Source organism: Manis pentadactyla, chromosome 2, assembly GCF_030020395.1.
Source record: "Manis pentadactyla isolate mManPen7 chromosome 2, mManPen7.hap1, whole genome shotgun sequence".
In the NCBI taxonomy this organism is placed as follows: Eukaryota; Metazoa; Chordata; class Mammalia; order Pholidota; family Manidae; genus Manis; species Manis pentadactyla.
Genome location: NC_080020.1, coordinates 53,334,844 through 53,354,287, shown reverse-complemented (window position 1 = coordinate 53,354,287; position 19,444 = coordinate 53,334,844). Strand labels below are relative to the sequence as shown.

Here is a 19,444-nt window from a genome sequence, read left to right as displayed (position 1 = left end):
GATTGATTTCATGTACTTTTGTTAATAATAAAACTTCTGGTCTGTATTGTATAAATTGGTAAGAAGATCAACCCAACTACAAAAACACACTTATTAAAATGGAACACGTAAAGAGTATAATTATCTGCTCCCTTAATAACAATTTCAATTATAATGAATGCTGCCTGGCTCTGATGAATACACTCTGCATCTTTCTGATGTTTTTGACTTATAGAAAACTTTAATTAGGAAAAATTAAAGGAATGAACATTTAAAAAATGAAAGAAAGAAAATTAAAAAGAAGAAAACTGTGCTAATGACGGACACATCTCATTAAACCAGGTTACCTGTAGTTCTAATTCAGGTGCTTTTAAAGTCTAATTTCTTCACTTAAAAATTAGTAACGCATTAAGGTAAAACATTGTGTTGTAATATAATCCATTCAAGTCTACCAGAAGAATATAGCCTTCGAAATAAAGTAAGATCTTTCTGCTCTACTATCAAATCTGTTTATTTTAAAATATTGCTTTTTAGAAAATGTGTGTGAGGAGGAAGGTGAGATTGGGTCTCTCTGCCTTGATAGAGTCCTTGTGGTCATTAAGAAGATACTCCAGTATGAGCCTCTCACTGTGGCATTCAGCTTTCTTAAAGCCATGGATCCCTTTTAGCAAAATCTGACTTTCATAATTATTTTGAAAAACTTCAAGATTAGAGATCTGCCTGGCTTCATTTTCTTGGTTCCCTCAGCAGTGAGAATCTGTGAGGAGCACGAGACAGTCTGCTTTCTAGGGTCAGGCTGGTTAGGCATAGGGATAGGCCAGTGTATTATATAGCAAAAGGTGAAATGAAGAGGAAGAGACTGGGGTGGGGTGGGACGGAGAGGAGCAGAGAGACCCCTTACCTGTCAGATATTTACACTATTCCCTCAGCTTGGGTGGTCAGGGATAGGGAATTCCTTTAAGGGTAAACAAATACTTCAGTTGGGGAGCCCCTGTGCTCCCTTAGGTATTGCGAGGCCCTTTTTCTTGGGCTGTGCTGAGAAGATCTGTGTAAGGTGCATTATTGGGGGAAAAAGCCATTTTATGTAATTCTTTTCCTGTGCCATCCAACCCTTCAAAGATGGCCCCCATAATCGTACGTTATGCTCAGTTTGTCCCAATGATTCTGCTAGTGGTTTCCAGGCACCAGAGCATACGGAAGTGGTTTCCAGGCAGCCGGGAGCATGTTAATGTAGATTATTAGAAAACTTACTGTTAATCTTAAAATCAACTCTGTTGGTTACTTCACATCCAAATACCACCTTCTTTTTGACTTTTTGATAAGGAGATCAAACACGAGCATTCCAGCTTTGTGGCACTTGATTTTTAATACCCTGAAGAAAATGAAATTTAACTATACTATACAGGTGATGTACTTAATATGTTCAGTTCAGCATATTCCTCTACTTTACAAATAAAAAAATAACCACTCTTCATTAAGTTCAGTTTTTGGTCTGGTACCCTATATTTTGCATATGGTGATGCTTTACATGTTAGATGTTTCAGGGAATTTTGTTCTTCCTTGGTTGTAGTTAAGTTACATTTCTTATCTGGCAGAGTAAGTGAAGAGCAAATTGCATCCGCACATCTTAAAATGGAATGTTGGTTCACTAATTCATCATTAGTTTATCCTATTCCTAATTTAGTGAGTATTTAATACCTGCCAGTGGGTGCAGGTCCATCCCTTGGTTTTCCCAATGTTGCCACCTTCTAAGCAGGAGCTTGGGAGTTAGGATAGATGCTAAGTAGAAAAGGAATATTATTATTGTTTGTGATTTCTTTCCTCTTATGTGTTTATACATATATACACTAGATATGGTATATCTAATAGTAAACCTTGGGATACATTTTAATGATCACATATCCTTTTTATCCTGGTTGCCTATGAGATCTACTTGGGTGCTTAGGCATGTATATCTTATATCTGTGGTTTGTATATTTGTTTTTTTCCTCATTTCTTTTGATTTTATCTTTCTATGTGTTAATCTCATTGTATGTGTGTTTTTAAATTGTAAGTAATCAATCTAAAATTGTTTTGTGTAAGTATAGAGTATTTTTGATAAATATAGTAAGTTACCAGTAAAAATTAAATACTAAATGCTAATATCAGAATTCTAAGCATTATATTTTATATAAGAATATTAGGGTTATATTTTACTCACCAAGTTATTAAATTTTTGCCAGTAGCAATATTTGCAAAGCACTTTCAGAGAGATCATATGGGATTCTAAGTTCAGTTACATGTGTTTTTTTTCATAATTTCCATAAAATGCTTCTATTATTGATGTTCTTTGAGTTTCTTTCATAAGTTTTTATATTGTGAATTGGAATTTACTTCTGGATAACCCTTAAAGTGAACATTGGCATACTGAGCCAGTAAAAGCCAGTATTTGTTGTTCATCACTTATTCTTGAAATTTGACTTTAAAAACATTGAGAATGACTCTGGATTCATCTACTTATGTGACTTCATTTTCACAAGCCCTTCCCCTTAGATAGTTTGTATTCCCAGACTTCCTTAAATGGTACCTCAGTTCAACATTCCCTGGAGAATTTTCTACAAAATACTAGAATATGAAATATAAAAGCACATCAGCACATTGTGTTTAGCCAATCTTTTGGGTCATGGGTTAGAGTCCAGGGCAGAAACCAGAATACCTCATTCAGCTCCAAAGCTTTATCTGTTGATCAGTTTTGAGGAGAACATCGTGAAAAATACTCAGCTTATTGATGGTGGATGTTGAATTTATTTTCTTCCTTTAGAAAAGGAAATTCAGTTCTATAATTGGTTTCATTCAAAACATTATATGTTTTTACATTTAATCAGATAATTGTAGATCAAGTTAGAGAAAGAGATATTAAGTGAAAGCAAACTTTGAAGTTCACATAGATGAGAAACCCTTATTGTCTTCTTGGACTAAATTACTTTAAAACATGGGCCATCTGGGATCTAATCTGTGGCTGGGCTTCAAGAGAGTGTTAATGCTCCCAGTAATCATATGCCGAAGTTGAGTGACTTTCTCTAAGGATAATCCATTGGAAAACTATACATTTTTCTCTCTCAAAAGTATTGTAAATGGATAATGAAAGCTGGTATGGTCATTTTTAAAAATCTACTTTATTTATAAATCATACTAATCTAGAATATAAGTAAAATATACAATAATTTCTTTTAACATAACACATTTTAATGAGTTGTCTCATTGTCCTTTTCCTAATACAATTCCTATTTTCCCTTTTTCTTTTTTCTTTGGTAGGGCTGAGATGCTTCTAGATCAGTACCGCAAGAAGTCAAAGCTCTTCCGTACTACAGTTCTTCTGGCCCCACTGGGAGATGATTTCCGCTACTGTGAACGCACAGAATGGGATCATCAGTTCAAGAATTATCAAATGCTTTTTGATTATATGAATTCTCAGCCTAAGTTTAATGTTAAGGTAATGAGAAAATATTTAATTGTGATACTGTCTTTGAACTTGAGCCTTTATTATTAAATGAGGCTAAGACACAATAGGCTTAGTTTTTTGTCCCACATCCCAGTATTTCTTAGAATATGTATTCTTCCGTAAAAGTGTAATTCATTAAGAGGAAAATTATCTTATACTGTAGTTCCATTTCTAAAGTTGTTTTATCACTCCTTGAGGATTAAAGAGGCATTACTTTTATGTGGTTGAAAACATGCACCTACTAAGTTCACTTTTCAGTGATGTCCTGTTTTTCTACCAGCACTGAAACTTTGTTTTCCCTGACAGTTGCATCCTTGTGATTTAGTAGTGTGACTGGCAGATGCAGATGAACATGTCATGAATTTTGCAAACAAATGTCTTTTGTCCAGAGAATACACTTAACATTTTTCTTAGATGAGAAGAAGTTAATCATTTGCCTGTCATTCCTACTCTTTTCTTTCCTTCTGAAAAGTTTAAAATGCACCCTGAAGTTTTGAGAATAACACAGATACCCATGTCTCCCCATATCCATGGCTCAGCTACCTCATTTCATCAATTCATAACCACTTGTTTTAGCTGTACCCCACTGTCATCTCACCTATCTCCCTGGGTTATTTTGGAGGAAATCTCAGATGTTACATAGTTTCATCTGTAACCATTTCAGTATATGTCTCTAAATGATAAGGACTGTGATTAAAAATACAATCATAATACCATTATCACATCTAAAAAAGTTAACAATAATTCAATAATATCTATATCCAGATAGATTCAAGTTTTCCTGACCTCATAAACACATTTTTAAAGTCCTTTTGCCTTACTTTGATCCCCATGACTAATTTATTTTATAATTGGAAGTTTGTACCTCTTTATCCCCTCACCTATTTTTTTAACAGATGCTTTGTGTGAATCAAGATTCAAACAAGAGTCATGTATTAGACCTATTTGAGAAAATTATCCCACATATTAATTATGTTCACATATTAACCTTTAACACAGTTGAAGTTCTGTGGATACTAGAAAGGAAGTGATGTTTGTGTAGGAAATTAGCTGATGGTAGAGCCCATTTTATGTAGTGAGAATTCAAGTTTATAAAGTAAGCTTAAATAATGTCAAACAGATAAATAAATAAAAAATCAAGTTTTTGTAAGATAGTTACAAGTGAATTTCTACCAGATAATGAACTTTTAGCATTGTGACTATGTTTAAATCATCTCTATAATCTCCTCAAAGATGAAGATTATACATTGAGTATTTGATTAGAGGAGGTCCTATGTATACGGGTATTTTACCCCTCAATACATCTTCCTGGGGAATGGTTTTGAGTTTTGTAAATCCATCTACTGCCTGATGCTGAAGAATTAAATCTCGATTTTAGTATTTTACCTATTTCTTTTTTTTTGCCCACTAGAAGCATTTTAAAAAATTGAAATATCACATACATAGGGGAAGTGCACAGACCATCAGTCTACAGGGATTTTTTCAAGTTGAAAATATCCCATTTAACCACCATCCAGATCAAGACATAGAACATTTATAACATTCTGGAAGAGTCCGAAGATGTCTTCCCCATCATTACCAACTCCTGTAAATTTTCACTTTTATCATTGTGATTAGTGTTGCCCCTTTTTAAATTTTATACGAAGGGAATCTTAAATATGTGTTACTATGTCTGGCTTTTTTGGCTTCACGTTATGTTTGGAACATTCATCCATGTTGTTGCACATAGCAATAGCTCATTCATTTTTAATGCTGTATAGTATCTCTAGTATTCATCTGATAAATATGCCACAATTTATCCATTCTCTTGTTAACGGACATGTGGGCTGTTTCCAGTTTTGGGCTCTCGCAAATAAAACTGCTTTAAACATTCTGTGCAAGTTTTGGTGTACACGTATATGAGTTTAGGTGGTAATTTTTGGTCAATGGGTATGTTCAGCTTCAGCAGATATTGCCAAATAGTATCCCCATATAGATGCACAAGTTGTTGCCATTATGTGACTGTTCTGTTTGTTCCTTTTCCTTACTCAGACTTTGTACTGCCAAGATTTATTTTTTCATTTTTATCGTTCATGATAGATGTCATGGTTTATTTTGTATTTCCCTAGTAGTTAATGAGGTTAGAGCTTCTTTTCATAAGTTTATTGCCACTTGGGTATCCTCTTTTATGAAGTGCCTATTTCAGTCTTTTGATGACTTTTTATTAAATTGAGTTGTCTGTCTTACCATTTATAGTTCTTTTATATATTTTGGATTGAGTCTTTTCTTCAGATGAAAGTTCTGTAAATATTGTCTCCCACTATGTAGCTTGTGTTTTCTCCCTCTTAATGCTGTCTTTTGATGAATAGAAATTCTTCATGTTAGTGAAATCGAATACAACAATATTTTCCTTTATGGTTAGTGTGCTTGTGTTTTGTTTTAAGAAAATTTTGGTCACCCTATGGTCTTAAAAATACATTTCTGATTGAGCTGTCCTCTAGAAGCTTTATTGTTTTGCCTTCAACATGTATTTATTCTTTTACTTTCAACACCTTCTACAGTCTGTTTGGAATTGATTGTTGGGAATTGTGTGAAGGTGGGGATCAAGATATATTTTGCCCATGTGGATATCCAGCACTGTTTTTGAAAAGACCGTGGTTTGCCCATTGCACCCCCTGCATCGTCATCTCTGTCATGTCTCCTGAGTGGGACTGTCTGGATCTGTGTCTAGATATGGATCTGGACTGTGTTCAGTTTTGTCTATGCCCGATCTCGTACTGTTTTAATTACTATAGCTTTATAATAGATCTTAGTATCTGATAGGATAAGTCTTCTAATTCTGTTCTTCTCAAAATTTAATTGGATATTCTTAGTCTCTTGCAGTTCTATACTGGCTTAAGATCAACTTTTATATTCTATCCCCAATAAAAAATTGGGGATTTTGATAGGGATTGTGTTGAATCTATGGATCAATTTGAGTGCAGTTAACTTTACAAATACTAGGCCATCTAATCCATGAACATGGTGTATTCCACGTATAAAATTACAACTAACTTTTGCATTCTAACCTTGCTTCCAGTAACCTTGATGCATGACCTTTCTTTCCAGAATTTTTGTTCAACTCCTGGCTACACTGATTACCCATAGATAACTTCAAACAAATTTCTTGTTTTTTTTATTTTCCATAGTTTATCTAGTTATATCTGTTCTCTGTGGGATATTTAAAGTTACTTTGTCTAAGCTAGAAGCTTAAATTTGGTATTTTTTTTAGGTATCCCAGATATGTACTTTATTTGAGCTACCAAGAAATCCTATAGAAAAATATATTTTAAATAATTTATTTTGGAACTATTCTAGCATAGATAGAGGATTATATATTAATCCTTTAAAACTGAATTAAATTAAGTATGTGAGAAAGGCCACTAAGGCAGTTACATAAATTTTGTCCTTGGAAATTGCCAAAAATGTGTATTTTCATCCTGGCTAATACCAAAATTAATTGAAATATATATTTGAAGCATATAAAAAGCTCTATAGCATGTAATAGTTCTCAAATTTGCAACTGGAAGGGATTTTTGTTATCTAATAGTAATCCTTTATTATGTAGATGAGGAAACGGACAAGTATTTAGATAATTGAATATTTTGCCACTATTATTATGTGTACTTCTCTGAGCTTATCTCTACCTGTTGGGTCTTATTTCCTTGTCTATGTGGCCCTCATTTTTTGTAAGGTTACACATATACACACGTGCATGCACACACACACACACATTCTACTTCCTAGTAATGCAACTAAATGAGTAATAATACTTATAATAGTAGCTAAATTGTATTGAGTGCTTATTACTTGATATTAACTTTTTAAAGTACATTACTTTATGTAACTTCTTTAAATCTCTGAACATTTTCTCATAGGTACTATATTCATCCTCATTATGCATGATGAGAAAAGCTGAGATACAAATACATTTAACTTGCCCAAAACATACATATTTGGTGAAGCCAAGATAAGAGTAGGTACTATAGTTAAAAATTGCTTTTATTTAAAATGTGAGCATAAGGATTTAGGAAACATAGTTGGCTTTTTTTGTACAAAATTTGTTGTATCACAATTAAATTATAATAACTTACATTTGTCTTACTAATATCATTGTTTGCTGTTGGGATTTTGTCTTTGCAATGGAGAAATAATCACTACAACTTACACCATTATTTGCCAGTCATGTTTCTAAGCATTTACTTAGAACTGTATTAACTGTAGCAGAGAGACAGAGAGACAATATATAATATGTTCAAAAACACGTTAGGTTCAGTGGTAGGGGCAGAATTCAAACCCATGCCATCTGGATCCAGGTTCTGTGCTGTTTTTGAACACTCTGCTAAGCATGCTTCTCACTGTTGTTAACTACTCTTAATTATCTTTCTTCCACATTGAATCAAAATGATTTTCAGTATCTGTGTGTGTGTGTGTGTGCATTCATGTGTGTAAGGTAAGAAACGATAAAATTAGCATCTTACTGTTAAAAGGAATATATTTCCTGTTGAATTCTCTGTTTATTTCTGAAAACACTGCCCCTTAATATCTGTTTATAAAGTATGGTATAGTGTTTCTTTTTTCCTTTGATTTATGGAAAGTTTGGGTTCATAAAAATGGATTTATATACTGATAATTTAAATTACTAGTCAGAAAGACCGTTTCATTTGAGCAATTAACCTTGCAATTCTTGTCACTCTGTGTTTTACTTCTATTCAGTGTTACCTGCTGGTTGAGAAAGTCATTTTTTTTAAATGACCTTCTAATCTTAAAATTTCTCCCTTCTCCCTTATAAGAACTCAGACTGCAGGGAAGGGGAGGCCATGTTGTGCATATGATATATGAGAATACTTCAAAGCTAATAAAACTGTTAGTCCAGATTTCTGGAACATTTTCCTCAAAATATGAATCTTTTTATATTGCTGCTTTCCCCCATCTTTCATTCATCTCTGGGTTTCTCCATGCCCTGTTCCTTGCACATTTTGGAATTCCAGAGACATGTAAGAAATTTTCAGATCTACAAATTTGTAGGTCTAAATAACTGTTCTAACTGCTTAGGTCTGCAAGTTTTCTCTTTAATTTGGGACTTGATGAAAGTAAAAGAGTCACTGAGTATCCCTTGCTTTGAGTTTTCTAAAATCTGATCTATGTATTCATCTTAATATGGAAGCACATCTTAAATATTTATTATTAACTTTCTTTTTAGTACTTGAAGTAATTTTAAGATAGAGGTGAATAATTGAAGTATAACTTTTCTTTTTTTAACTAGATACAGTTTGGAACCTTATCAGATTATTTTGATGCACTAGATAAAGAAGATGCATCAAGCAGAAAGGATAGCCAATCAATATTCCCTGTTCTAAGTGGAGATTTTTTCACTTATGCTGACCGAGATGATCATTATTGGAGTGGCTACTTTACATCCCGACCCTTTTACAAACGAATGGATAGGATATTGGAATCTCATTTAAGGTACATTTTCCTTTAGATAGCTACATTTATTTATTCACTTCTTTGATGTTATTGTAACCCTTTTGTAGAGTTTTTCATAAATATTACATTTATGCAGTGTTAGAATGTGTTTAATGTAATTGTGAAAATTTAAAGCAATCAGATATGTCTTCTAAGCATAATGAAATTATTTACATAGGTCTTTTTGTTCTGGAAAGAAAAGCAGTTTCTGTAATTAGATTTTCTGGGAGCTGTGTTCTGTTTTATTTTTTTCTGATTAATTACCTGTATTGTTTGCACACCATGATAATATTCAGTGACATCATCATGTGTGTCTGCAGGTCAGTAACCTGGCAGGCTAACTTGTTGGAAACACAGGCAAGGGTCAAAAGAACAAATCAGCCAAAGTGTGGGCCTCAAAGTGCATAATCTAAAACTGATGTATTTTATATGTGGGAAGATAATTAGAGGCTCTATCTCAGTTCTTATGTATTTGAAATACTTTTATAGGTTTGATTTTTCTGCTCAGAACAACAAAATTTGAAAGAGGTAAGAGTTAACAGAGGCAGAATAATGGGTTGAAAAAGTAGATTGACTTGGAGAAGACAGAAACATTCATAGAAAACATGAAAACCCTCTAGACCAGCATTTTACAGTAGCACTTACAGTCACTGTCCGATAGAACTTTCCAGTGATAGAAATACTCTGTATCTATTTCTGCACCGTTTCATATGGCAGCCACCAGCCATATGTAACTATTGAACATTTAAAATGTGACCAGTGTGACTGAGGAACTCAATTCTTAGTTTCATTTAATTTTAACTAATTTAACTTCAAATGTCTAGTGGCTAGTGGCTATCATAGTGGAGCCTATAGTCTAGTAACTGAGTCTCATTGTATTTTGCTAAAGATAAACTACCCAAAGGACTCGAGTCTTTTTATGTGTATATAGCCCTTCAGAGTAATTCATTTTCATGATGAATTCATTATCAGTTCAGTTCAAATCATGAATTGATGATGATTAATTTTCCTGAAGAATCTTGGTATAAAAAATGAAAAGTTATATCATACCTACCCTCTTCTTTCACTAGCAGAAACAGTACATTTTGTAAAGCTTTTTATAATAGTCATGAATTACAAAAGTTGTACTTGGGTATAATACTGTGTGTTTTTATTATTTTTATTGTTGTGCTACTATAATCATAACGATTATTACAAGAGCCTGACCTTTGTTTGTTGGGATAGTCACAAGTGTACCAGATGAATATGCATTGTTGTATTTATATTTTATGAGAGATTTATCCACTTACCCAAAAGAATGTTAGTTATCTGTTATATTCTAAACTATCTATGATAAAAATAAGGAAGTACTAAATAATGTAGAGAGTCTTTTGGACTGTTGTATGATTCATAAGCGTCAAGTATTTTTTAGTGGCAAAGAGTTATGAATATTTGTTCAGCCTTAATTTATTGAATATAATTTAAAGAGAAATAGTTACTGCTTGTAATATAGTTTGAGACTGCTGCTTTAAAATAAAATAACAAAGGAAATATTACCATCGTGAATTTCAAAATGTAATTCATTTATTTGAAAATAAGCTTATTTTCTGATAATAATGATATTTCATCCTAAGTCTCATTTGTAAAAAATTTGGATAAAACAGAAAATTATAAAGAAGAAAATACTCTTAGAAGTCCCCCTTTTTACATTTTGGAATATATATATATGTCCTCTTTTCAAAACCAGGAATGTTTGCTATGGGTATGTATATGTGAAAATATACCCAAAATTTCCTTAATTCAAACTTAGTGATTCTCATGACATGAATTTCAGAAGGGTTAGAATTTGGAAGTGGAGATTTTTTAGTATCTTTTAAGTATTTCAACAATTCAAAGGAAACCATTTTTTTTAAAGCACTTTGAATCTCTTTTTTCTTGTATCTTGATACATTTTCAAACTGCCTTGATTTTCTCTCCATCATCTTTAACATGTCTGGCATAAAGAGTCTTCTTACATTTTTCACTCCATCAAGTCATGTCTCTTTTCAGAGAACTTTGAGACAACCTATCTTGAACTTTCCTCTGATGAAAAAAATAAAAGGTGAAAATAGAAATCCCCACATTCTTGCCCAAAAACTGTTCTTAAACTGAAGTGTTTTATTCTTTAATTTAAAATAAATGAGAAAAGAGAGTATGTGTTTTATTACCTTTATATTGTTAAATTCTCTATAGTTGTTGTGTGTTATCATTCAGCACTTGGGCTAAGTCTTATCACTGAGCTATTTGGGCCATCATTTTCTGCCTTCCCTTTACTGTTACTCTCCCACTCATGTGGCCGCACGTTTCCCCACCCCATCTCCTCTTAATGCACAGAAGTGAGAGTAAATGGCTTTCTGGTGATAAAGTTCATGGTATATGTCTACACTGCTCTTGGAGAGAAGAAAGGACAGAGATACTTATCTAGTTCTTAATGCTGTGTTGAGACAGTTTTTCACTATGTTATTCATAAATAAACCTATCTTGCTGCCAGTGGGTACTGGCTTCTTTCCAGGACCATCTAGAATAAGGCCCTTTATATCCACAAAGACGTGTTATCCTTTGATGATTGAAAATTTAGATATATTAGATGAATGGCATGGTGATTTTATAGAAATACTTATTGTCAATCTGACTCATAAATTGTACTGAAATTGTGGATTTTAAAAGAAAATTGAAAACATATCAATATCACATATTTTATGTAGTAAGCTAAAGTGCTTGTTTTGAAATAAAAACTAATGACTGTTTTTGCAATTAGGACTGCTGAAATTCTTTACTATTTGGCCCTGAAACAAGCTCAGAAATACAAGATAAATACATTTCTTTCATCGTCCCATTATATGGCACTAACAGAAGCCAGAAGAAATGTGGGGCTGTTTCAACATCATGATGCTATCACAGGAACCGCAAAAGACTGGGTGGTTGTGGATTATGGTACCAGGTAATATGATTTTTGAAAAGTGATCTTAAAACAAAATCTATTAAAATTATGGGTCACAAATTTATGTCTTTTGATAAGGTTATTAATGTATATCAGGTCATATTAATAATGATATCCCTTATAAGTATTGCTATAGAAAAACAACACCAGTTTTCAAAATATTTTTTAAGAAATCTGTTGACAGAGTACTAGCAGTTCCAATTTTATTGCAATTCATTTCTGCAAATGCAGTAGTAAACATTATTATAAAATTTATCTTATTTTCTCCTTGGTGTAATTGGGGTTACCTTCTTGACCAAGTGTTTGGTAGCAAAGAAATCATAGTTATAATCCAGGGAAATAAAGAGCTGCACTTCATTTATTTGATTTCATCCCATTCTGTATCCAGTTGTTCTTAGATATCTCATTTTTTTTTATAAGGACATTGAAAAAAAGGAAACAGCCTAGAAGATAGGCAAGAAGTAGAAAAATCTTGTCATGTTTGGATGATATAAGGAATAGGATGAGAAAGGATGGCCTGAGTATTGGTATCAAAGCCATCTTCAACACTTTGAGGGTCTGCCAGATGCAAGAGGGAGTAGAAGCTCAGTTATTTTTATATTGCAGTTAGAAACAATAAGTATAGACTTTGTCTCAGAATAGCAGAGGCCTTTATGTAAACAGTGCTTCCCAATAATGGAAGCTTACCTTTTGTGATAGTGAGAATTTCATTATCATGCCACAGTTCAAATTACCATTCATAGAATCAGTACAGAGATTTCTCTACTGGGGAAGGATTCTTGACTGTTGTTTTACTACAGATTATATTTCTTCCGTATTTTTTCCTATCAACAATGATATGCTATGATAATATTTTAAAATCATTAAAAATATACTCTGATTTTCTTATAATGTGATTTAAACATGAATCTCTTTTTATAAATATTCCCATATGTGAAAAGTGTATATAACACATAAAGTCACCATTAAAGAATTGATCCACAACTGATATTGCTAATTGTAATAAGTGTTAATTAAAATTTTAGTTACAGTATTTTGACTGCCTTTATCAAAGCTTGGGGAAAAATATTCTTGAGGTTTCATTTGTTGACTTAAGTCCTTAAAAAATACATCAAGGTAACATGTTGCATATCTTTTCCATTTCCTCGTGACAAATGCATTTGGCTTCCACCTACTGAGGTCGAGCTGGGTTTAAAGTTGAAAGTACTCATTAGATGGTAATAATGTTGGTATTTCTCCCACAGAAAGCATTTTTGAAAGTGATTTTTGTACTTTAAAACAAGGATTATGAATCCTTTCCACCTGCTCCTGTTTCTTGGTTTATTGAGTTGAAAAGTGAGGCTTCTTAGGATCAGACCAGAGAAAAATTCCTAAGAGGAAAAAAGAGAAAAACTCATTCTCCCTGCACTGCCTACTTGCTTTCTCTCTGGCTGTCATATTGAAAGAGATTTGGGTACAGGTCGTTGAGTTTTTGCTACATAACATTTTTCTGTCTCATAACCTTTCCAGAAGGACTGTCATTATTTCCTCCATATGTTTGGTATTGCTTTTAGCCTATAAAAACATCCCCATACAAAATTTCATCTTAGAGAAGAAGGACACAGTAATTCTCAAATTGTACTTGACATTTGTAAATCTGCTTTGTGAGCACTTCACACTCATTGAAAAGTCATAAACAATTATCAAGTCATTAGCACAGACATTTTAAGTAGGAAATTTCAGAACACAAGTTAGAGAATTATAAACAGAGACAGCTAATGGGTATTCTCTTGTTCTTGCACTATTAACTATTGTTTATTCAGATGTTGGCAGAAATATCCCTATGAACAATGGTATGAGTTAGTGATTGCATTTGGCTGCTAGTAAGAGCAACTCAAAACATAATAAATCTTATTCTGCTTCTTTTTGTCAAGTGAAAGAAGTCTGCAGGTCACAGGTTCTTGTATGACAGCTCCACAATGCCCTCAGGGCTCCAGACCCTTTTAGCTTTCTCTTTGGCCATCTAAGGGTGATTCTTAGAGTCATGTTCTTGATTGATTGAATGTTTATATAAATATAAACTAGAGAGCAAGAATACATCATAGCATATTTGAAGGTTAATTCTAATGGCATAAAAAAATGATTAAGACTGGGACAGTGTTTGTAATGAATGTTCACCTTGGAAGTGGGTAATAGAGCTGTGTGGAAGGGAAGAAGAAATGGTAATGAAGTCAGTTACATAAAGATTCAGAATTCTGCCATTCCTAAGCTGTAATTAAGGTAGGTAGGAGGAAATAAGTGAATAACCAAAGATGAGTGTGAGCGTCCTAACATACAAATCAAATTACTGAATGATAAACATGGTAACATCTCCTTTAAACAAAACCAATGATAGATAATGAACAAAAAAACTATGATTCCTGAGTGATGTTCCCTGAACTGTTCTATAATAATAGGGTAAAGGAATATTAGGGAAATAAAGGCTCTGAGAAATTCCACGTTTAAGAAATGCTGAAACATTTAAAATTTTGTTTTACCCAGTGTTTCCCAAACTTACTTACTGTGTTTAGTTTTGTTTTAAGCAAAGCAACTTTATACATACCGAGAAAGCATTTGGGGAATGCTGTCTGGTCTTTTTGCTCATCTGATTGGAAGACTGCATGTGTGCCTTTAGGATGCAGACTGTGATTTGTGGGATTCACTCAATTTAATTAGTACTCTTTAATACATTGTAATTCCATATAAGATTTTAGCTGATGGAGAATATGACTTTTATTCTTCAGGTTCAGACAGCCTAATAAAGGTAGCCATGTAGGTAATAAAAATAAATTTAGATTGAGGGACGGACTTGTTTCCATAACTGAGTTGTATTCATTCACATAATGTTTTAGTCTGGTGGGAACACTTATTGCTATTTAAGAAAACATTTGAATAGACTGAGAAATTTAGCTGGATGATGGCCTAAACTTGCATGCATAAGGTTTTAGATAGATTTACTATATAAATATATTTAATTAATAATTTATTGATCATGATGACTTACATCTTTGAAGGTAATGCTTTGCCAAAAGAAGTTGTTTCTAATTCTTTTACATATTTTATTGTTGCCAACAAAAAATGCTCTCCATTCATAGAGCCAAAATCACTTCCTGGATTGGGAAAATAATATAATCACTCTGTAAACATTATAGATTCATTTTTATGGCTGATTGAAAACATGATTAGCAAAATTCTCCAGTATGAGTTTACTTAGGGATACCTGCTCAATAAAGCTTTAAAGAACCAAAATTGAACTTGAAAAAACTTCAAGCAAGTTCTTTTCCCATGTATAGTGCTCTAGCAATAGCTGATGAATATCAAGATTATGTCCCAGAATCAATCTTGAATCATTTGATTCATAAGAATCTCTTTGCTTCTTCAGACATAAAAATACAGTTTCAATATAGTTAACAATTTCAGTGACTAAGAAGAGTAACAAGGACAAAGATAATTTCATTATCCAGATATGTGGAAAACTTTCTTGTCTCTAGTCCTTTTGAACAAGAACATGAAACTAAATTAAACAATTTGAATTCAAATTCAGGAATTTGAATTCTTTGAAGTGTGTATACTGAGTACACTGATTGAATTTTCTTGTGAATGAAAGTTAATCTCATGTCTTCTTTTGTTGTTTTGATGTTTTTTAAAGATTTTTCTAAAGTAAAGTATCAAACTGTTGCTTTTTGTTTAAATGCCTTAAAGTTATTGGTGTGGTCATACTGGGCATTCTTATTCTTTAGCATGATATTCATAAAAAATGTAAGTAGTTTGAGTAAGTTTCTGTGTCTCAACTGTGTTCCGAAAGTTTCTATTTTAAATGAATCCTTATGAGTGATATTTTCAGATTAACCTTTTTTTTTTTCCTTGGCTAAAAAGAGCCAATTCATTATAGGTTCATTATAGGTTTTACTTTGTGAAAAAGGATGAAGACAATGGTAGTTTGGCCATTATTCAAAAACTGGAAATACTATATACAAATTTTTGAATTATTCTCAGATAAGTACAATTTTTTGTTTACAGACTTTTTCACTCATTAATGAATTTGAAGAATATAATTGGACATTCTGCACTACTACTTATTTTAAAGGACAAAAACTCATACGACTCTTACTCTTCTGATACCTTTCTGGAAATGGTTAGTTTATATCTTCTATATTCATAATAAAATGTGATTCTTTTGTTCTTGCATTGGAAAAGGGGGTGAGGAGCTTTTGAGACATCGAAAAATAATAATTTCTTTTTACATTATTTGAAAGAATTTGTATCACTTTATATGAATTGCCTGTGTGTTTCTCTTTCCTATAAGTGTGTCTGTATTTGATTTATGGTGTCTATTTTGTTCTGACTTAATCTAAGCATGGAAAACATGACTTTATTTCAAGGGATGTGAAACATGGCTTTTAGAACACTTTTAAGATGATATTTTAAGGTAACTGGACATTTAATTCTTTTGCTTGACTTTAATTAGAAGCCCGTGGATATTTGAACTGTAAACCTTTAATCTGTTCTTGCTGAACTTCAGTTTGAATGATCCTGAATTGTCTTCTGGTTTCAGGACTGGTGGGTGGAATCTGTGGGCAGTGCTGAGATAATGTGTAACAGTAGAGCAGTTACTGAGAAATTAGGAAATTAGCTATTAGCCCCAAATCTGCACCTGATTTCACAGGCCTTAAAAAGCTGTTTAACATCTTTGAGCCCTCATTCATTTACGTAAAATGGGTTGATAATACCTGCCTTGGCTTGTGTTGTTTTTAGGATCAATGAGCTAAGGAAACAGAACATACTTTGAACATGACCTTCTGCAGCAAGGAAGAATAGTTGAAGAAATGATTAATTGCAACTCTCTTTACTCTCACACTTGGCAGCTCATATTTTAAAATTATAATTTATCCTTAGGATCTATTGTGAACAGTAGACTGAAATTTTACATGTTACTTGAATTTATATGTCTGGAATCAGATATAGTTTTAATATTTTCATGTACTGATCATGTAATTGTAATCAAACCATGATTATACACTTTCATATTAAAGTACATTTTCATGTACTGATCATGTAATTGTAATCAAATCATGATTATACACTTTCATATTAAAGTAAGAAATGCAATAAACAGATAATATATTTCTTAAGGATATGTGCCATGATACAAAAGTAAACTTGAAAAGCTTTTTGCAGAATTATCTCTGGAACTCTGATTTATTTACTTAGTTCCTAATTGGACTCTAATTCCTATAACATATGCTGTTCTTGAAGTCTAAGTACATACATACATGTACACACACATACATGCACAAGAAGTACTTATTTTGAATTTTGGTGGATGTTAGGTAGCTGGAAAGTAGATTTTTTTTCCAAGTGTGTCCTTTTTAAGATTTGTTTAAGGTACTACTGCATAGCTAACTTTGAAACATAAATTTTAAAAATAAAACAAAGATTTTTGTTCATTTTTACAGGATTTGAAACAAAAATCACAAAGTTCTCTACCACAAAAAAATATAATAAGTCTGAGTGCGGAGCCAAGGTAAATATGTAATTTCTTACAAACTTTAACTACGTTTATGGCTTGACTTTTTGTCTTCATGATTTTATTCTCTAGCCAGCCTATATTTTGAGGTAGTATTCAATTTTTTAATTAAAAAAAAAATTTCTGAAGAAGGATTTTCTCCCATGATTGTGTCATGTTCATTGCTAATAACTAGCACAGTTTTGGTACATTGCTGAATGAGCTATTATAATAATATTTCTTACAGATACTTGGTAAATATGTAGCTTTATGATAAAAAATTGCCTTATCTTTGAAATATTATTTTTAGATTATGTTCTTAATTGAATAACTTTTAATTTGCTTACCTTGTTTTTGTTATTCCCTAATCCAATTTTTAAATGAACAAACTATTATTATTATGAAATTAGTGTTCCTGCTGTAAATTGTTTACTAGATAACTTTCATTGTACTGGTCACATTGCCTCATTTTAGCACTGTTGATTTATGTAAAATAAATGGGAAAGGTGTTCACTTGACCTAAAAATGAGTATTTAACTGGTAGCTGCCTCTGGTTTACAAAGAAATATTTTATGTTTTTATCGGCAATCATTTAACTAAGTGATCTGTTTTTATTGCCCAGGCATCAATCAGTCAGTACCCAGTATACCCAGATATGCAGTGTATTGTTGTTAATATAACTCACAACTTTAGGGTGTAAGAATAGTTGTAATGAATAGTTAACTATTTTAACTAGGTATACCTTACTAAAATTATTTAAAAATGGAAGCAAAGTATTATAGAAAATTTACAATTGCTAGTAAAGTTGAGATTTCTGTTAAGCATAAACTAGAGCTTTAGTTGACTAAGTGTCTTTAGTAAGTAGAGAACTAAAACACAATACCTAAAACTTAAAACAGCTCATACCTTAGAACAAGAAGTAAGAATTTTTTAGTACTACTGAAGTATGACCGAAGTAATAGTAAAGAAATCCTACATTTCTTTCTTTGGCCAGAAAAAGAATGGATTAACTTGAAAGTTAAAAGTCTTGCTGGAATCTTAAAAGCTTTCAGATTGCCAGGCTGCAGAATGCAAGAATAGTAATAAAAAAAACAAAATGTTTTCTTTGTCTTAAAATAAGTAATGGTTTCATGCATTTGAGACTTATATATTGTGGCTGCTCCTTAAATTTTGTGGTCCCTAATAAACTGTACTGTCAGTAAATCTATTTGACTTTAGGCATAATCCTCTTACCTGTTAGCTTTTTTTCCCTTTTTCTGTTTTGGTGGGGGAAGATCTTTGCTTTTGCTGACTGTAACAATGACTTAATGTACCATCCCATTACTCTTTCTGGGGTGTATGTTGGGGTAGGTGGGATACGGTGGGGATATAGGGTGTCGGAGGCCATATTGGGTCAGAGGAAAAGCTGTGCCCCATGGCTTCCCTCCTTCCTATGCTATCCTTGCCTTAGTCAGCAGTGATAATTTAGTCTTGCTTACGCCAAAGGAAGAAAGTTTAGGAGATACAGGTATATTAATTAAGGAGAAATATATTTTTGAGTGTTAATATTGAGGAGTTTTATTTAGAGATAAACATAAAAAAAGAATTTTTGCCCTCCCTCCTCCCTTCCCTTCTCTCTCTCTCTTTCTCTCTCTCTCATTCTTTCTCTTTCTCTCTCCTCCCTTCTTTCCTTCCTTCCCTCTTTTAAACTCTCCTGGAAATCTGATGTTTTAATGAATAAATTCTGAAGTATGATAAAAATAAAAAAAAAGAATTTTTGATGCTATTAGTAACATGAACATTTTTTGTTATTTCCTTTTAAACAGTTAGGGTTTAAATCGTGTTTTCATCTTCATATTATTTCTTCACAATTCTTTCCTACCAAATGTCAATGCTACTATATCCATAGTTAGGTGAATTGGGAATATTAGGTGATTGTCAGATTCTTATTTTTATCTTTATTATCCATTTTGTACTTTAGAGCCTCATGAATATAACTACTTATGTTTTGGGTTTTAAAATCTGTATTTTACTT

General features: G+C 32.4%; 1 protein-coding gene across 2 annotated transcripts in view; it reads left to right on the top strand.

The window, feature by feature from the left end:
• MAN2A1 (mannosidase alpha class 2A member 1) overlaps window positions 1–19,444 on the top strand; it is a 170,410-nt gene that overhangs the window by 81,927 nt on the left and 69,039 nt on the right. For both annotated transcript variants that reach the window (XM_036886849.2, XM_057492745.1), the window contains exons 8-12: window positions 3,274–3,451; window positions 8,745–8,947; window positions 11,724–11,906; window positions 15,945–16,059; window positions 17,381–17,448. In XM_036886849.2, coding sequence (XP_036742744.2) covers window positions 3,274–3,451; window positions 8,745–8,947; window positions 11,724–11,906; window positions 15,945–16,059; window positions 17,381–17,448 — 747 coding nt within the window. The remainder of the gene's footprint in view (window positions 1–3,273; window positions 3,452–8,744; window positions 8,948–11,723; window positions 11,907–15,944; window positions 16,060–17,380; window positions 17,449–19,444) is intronic.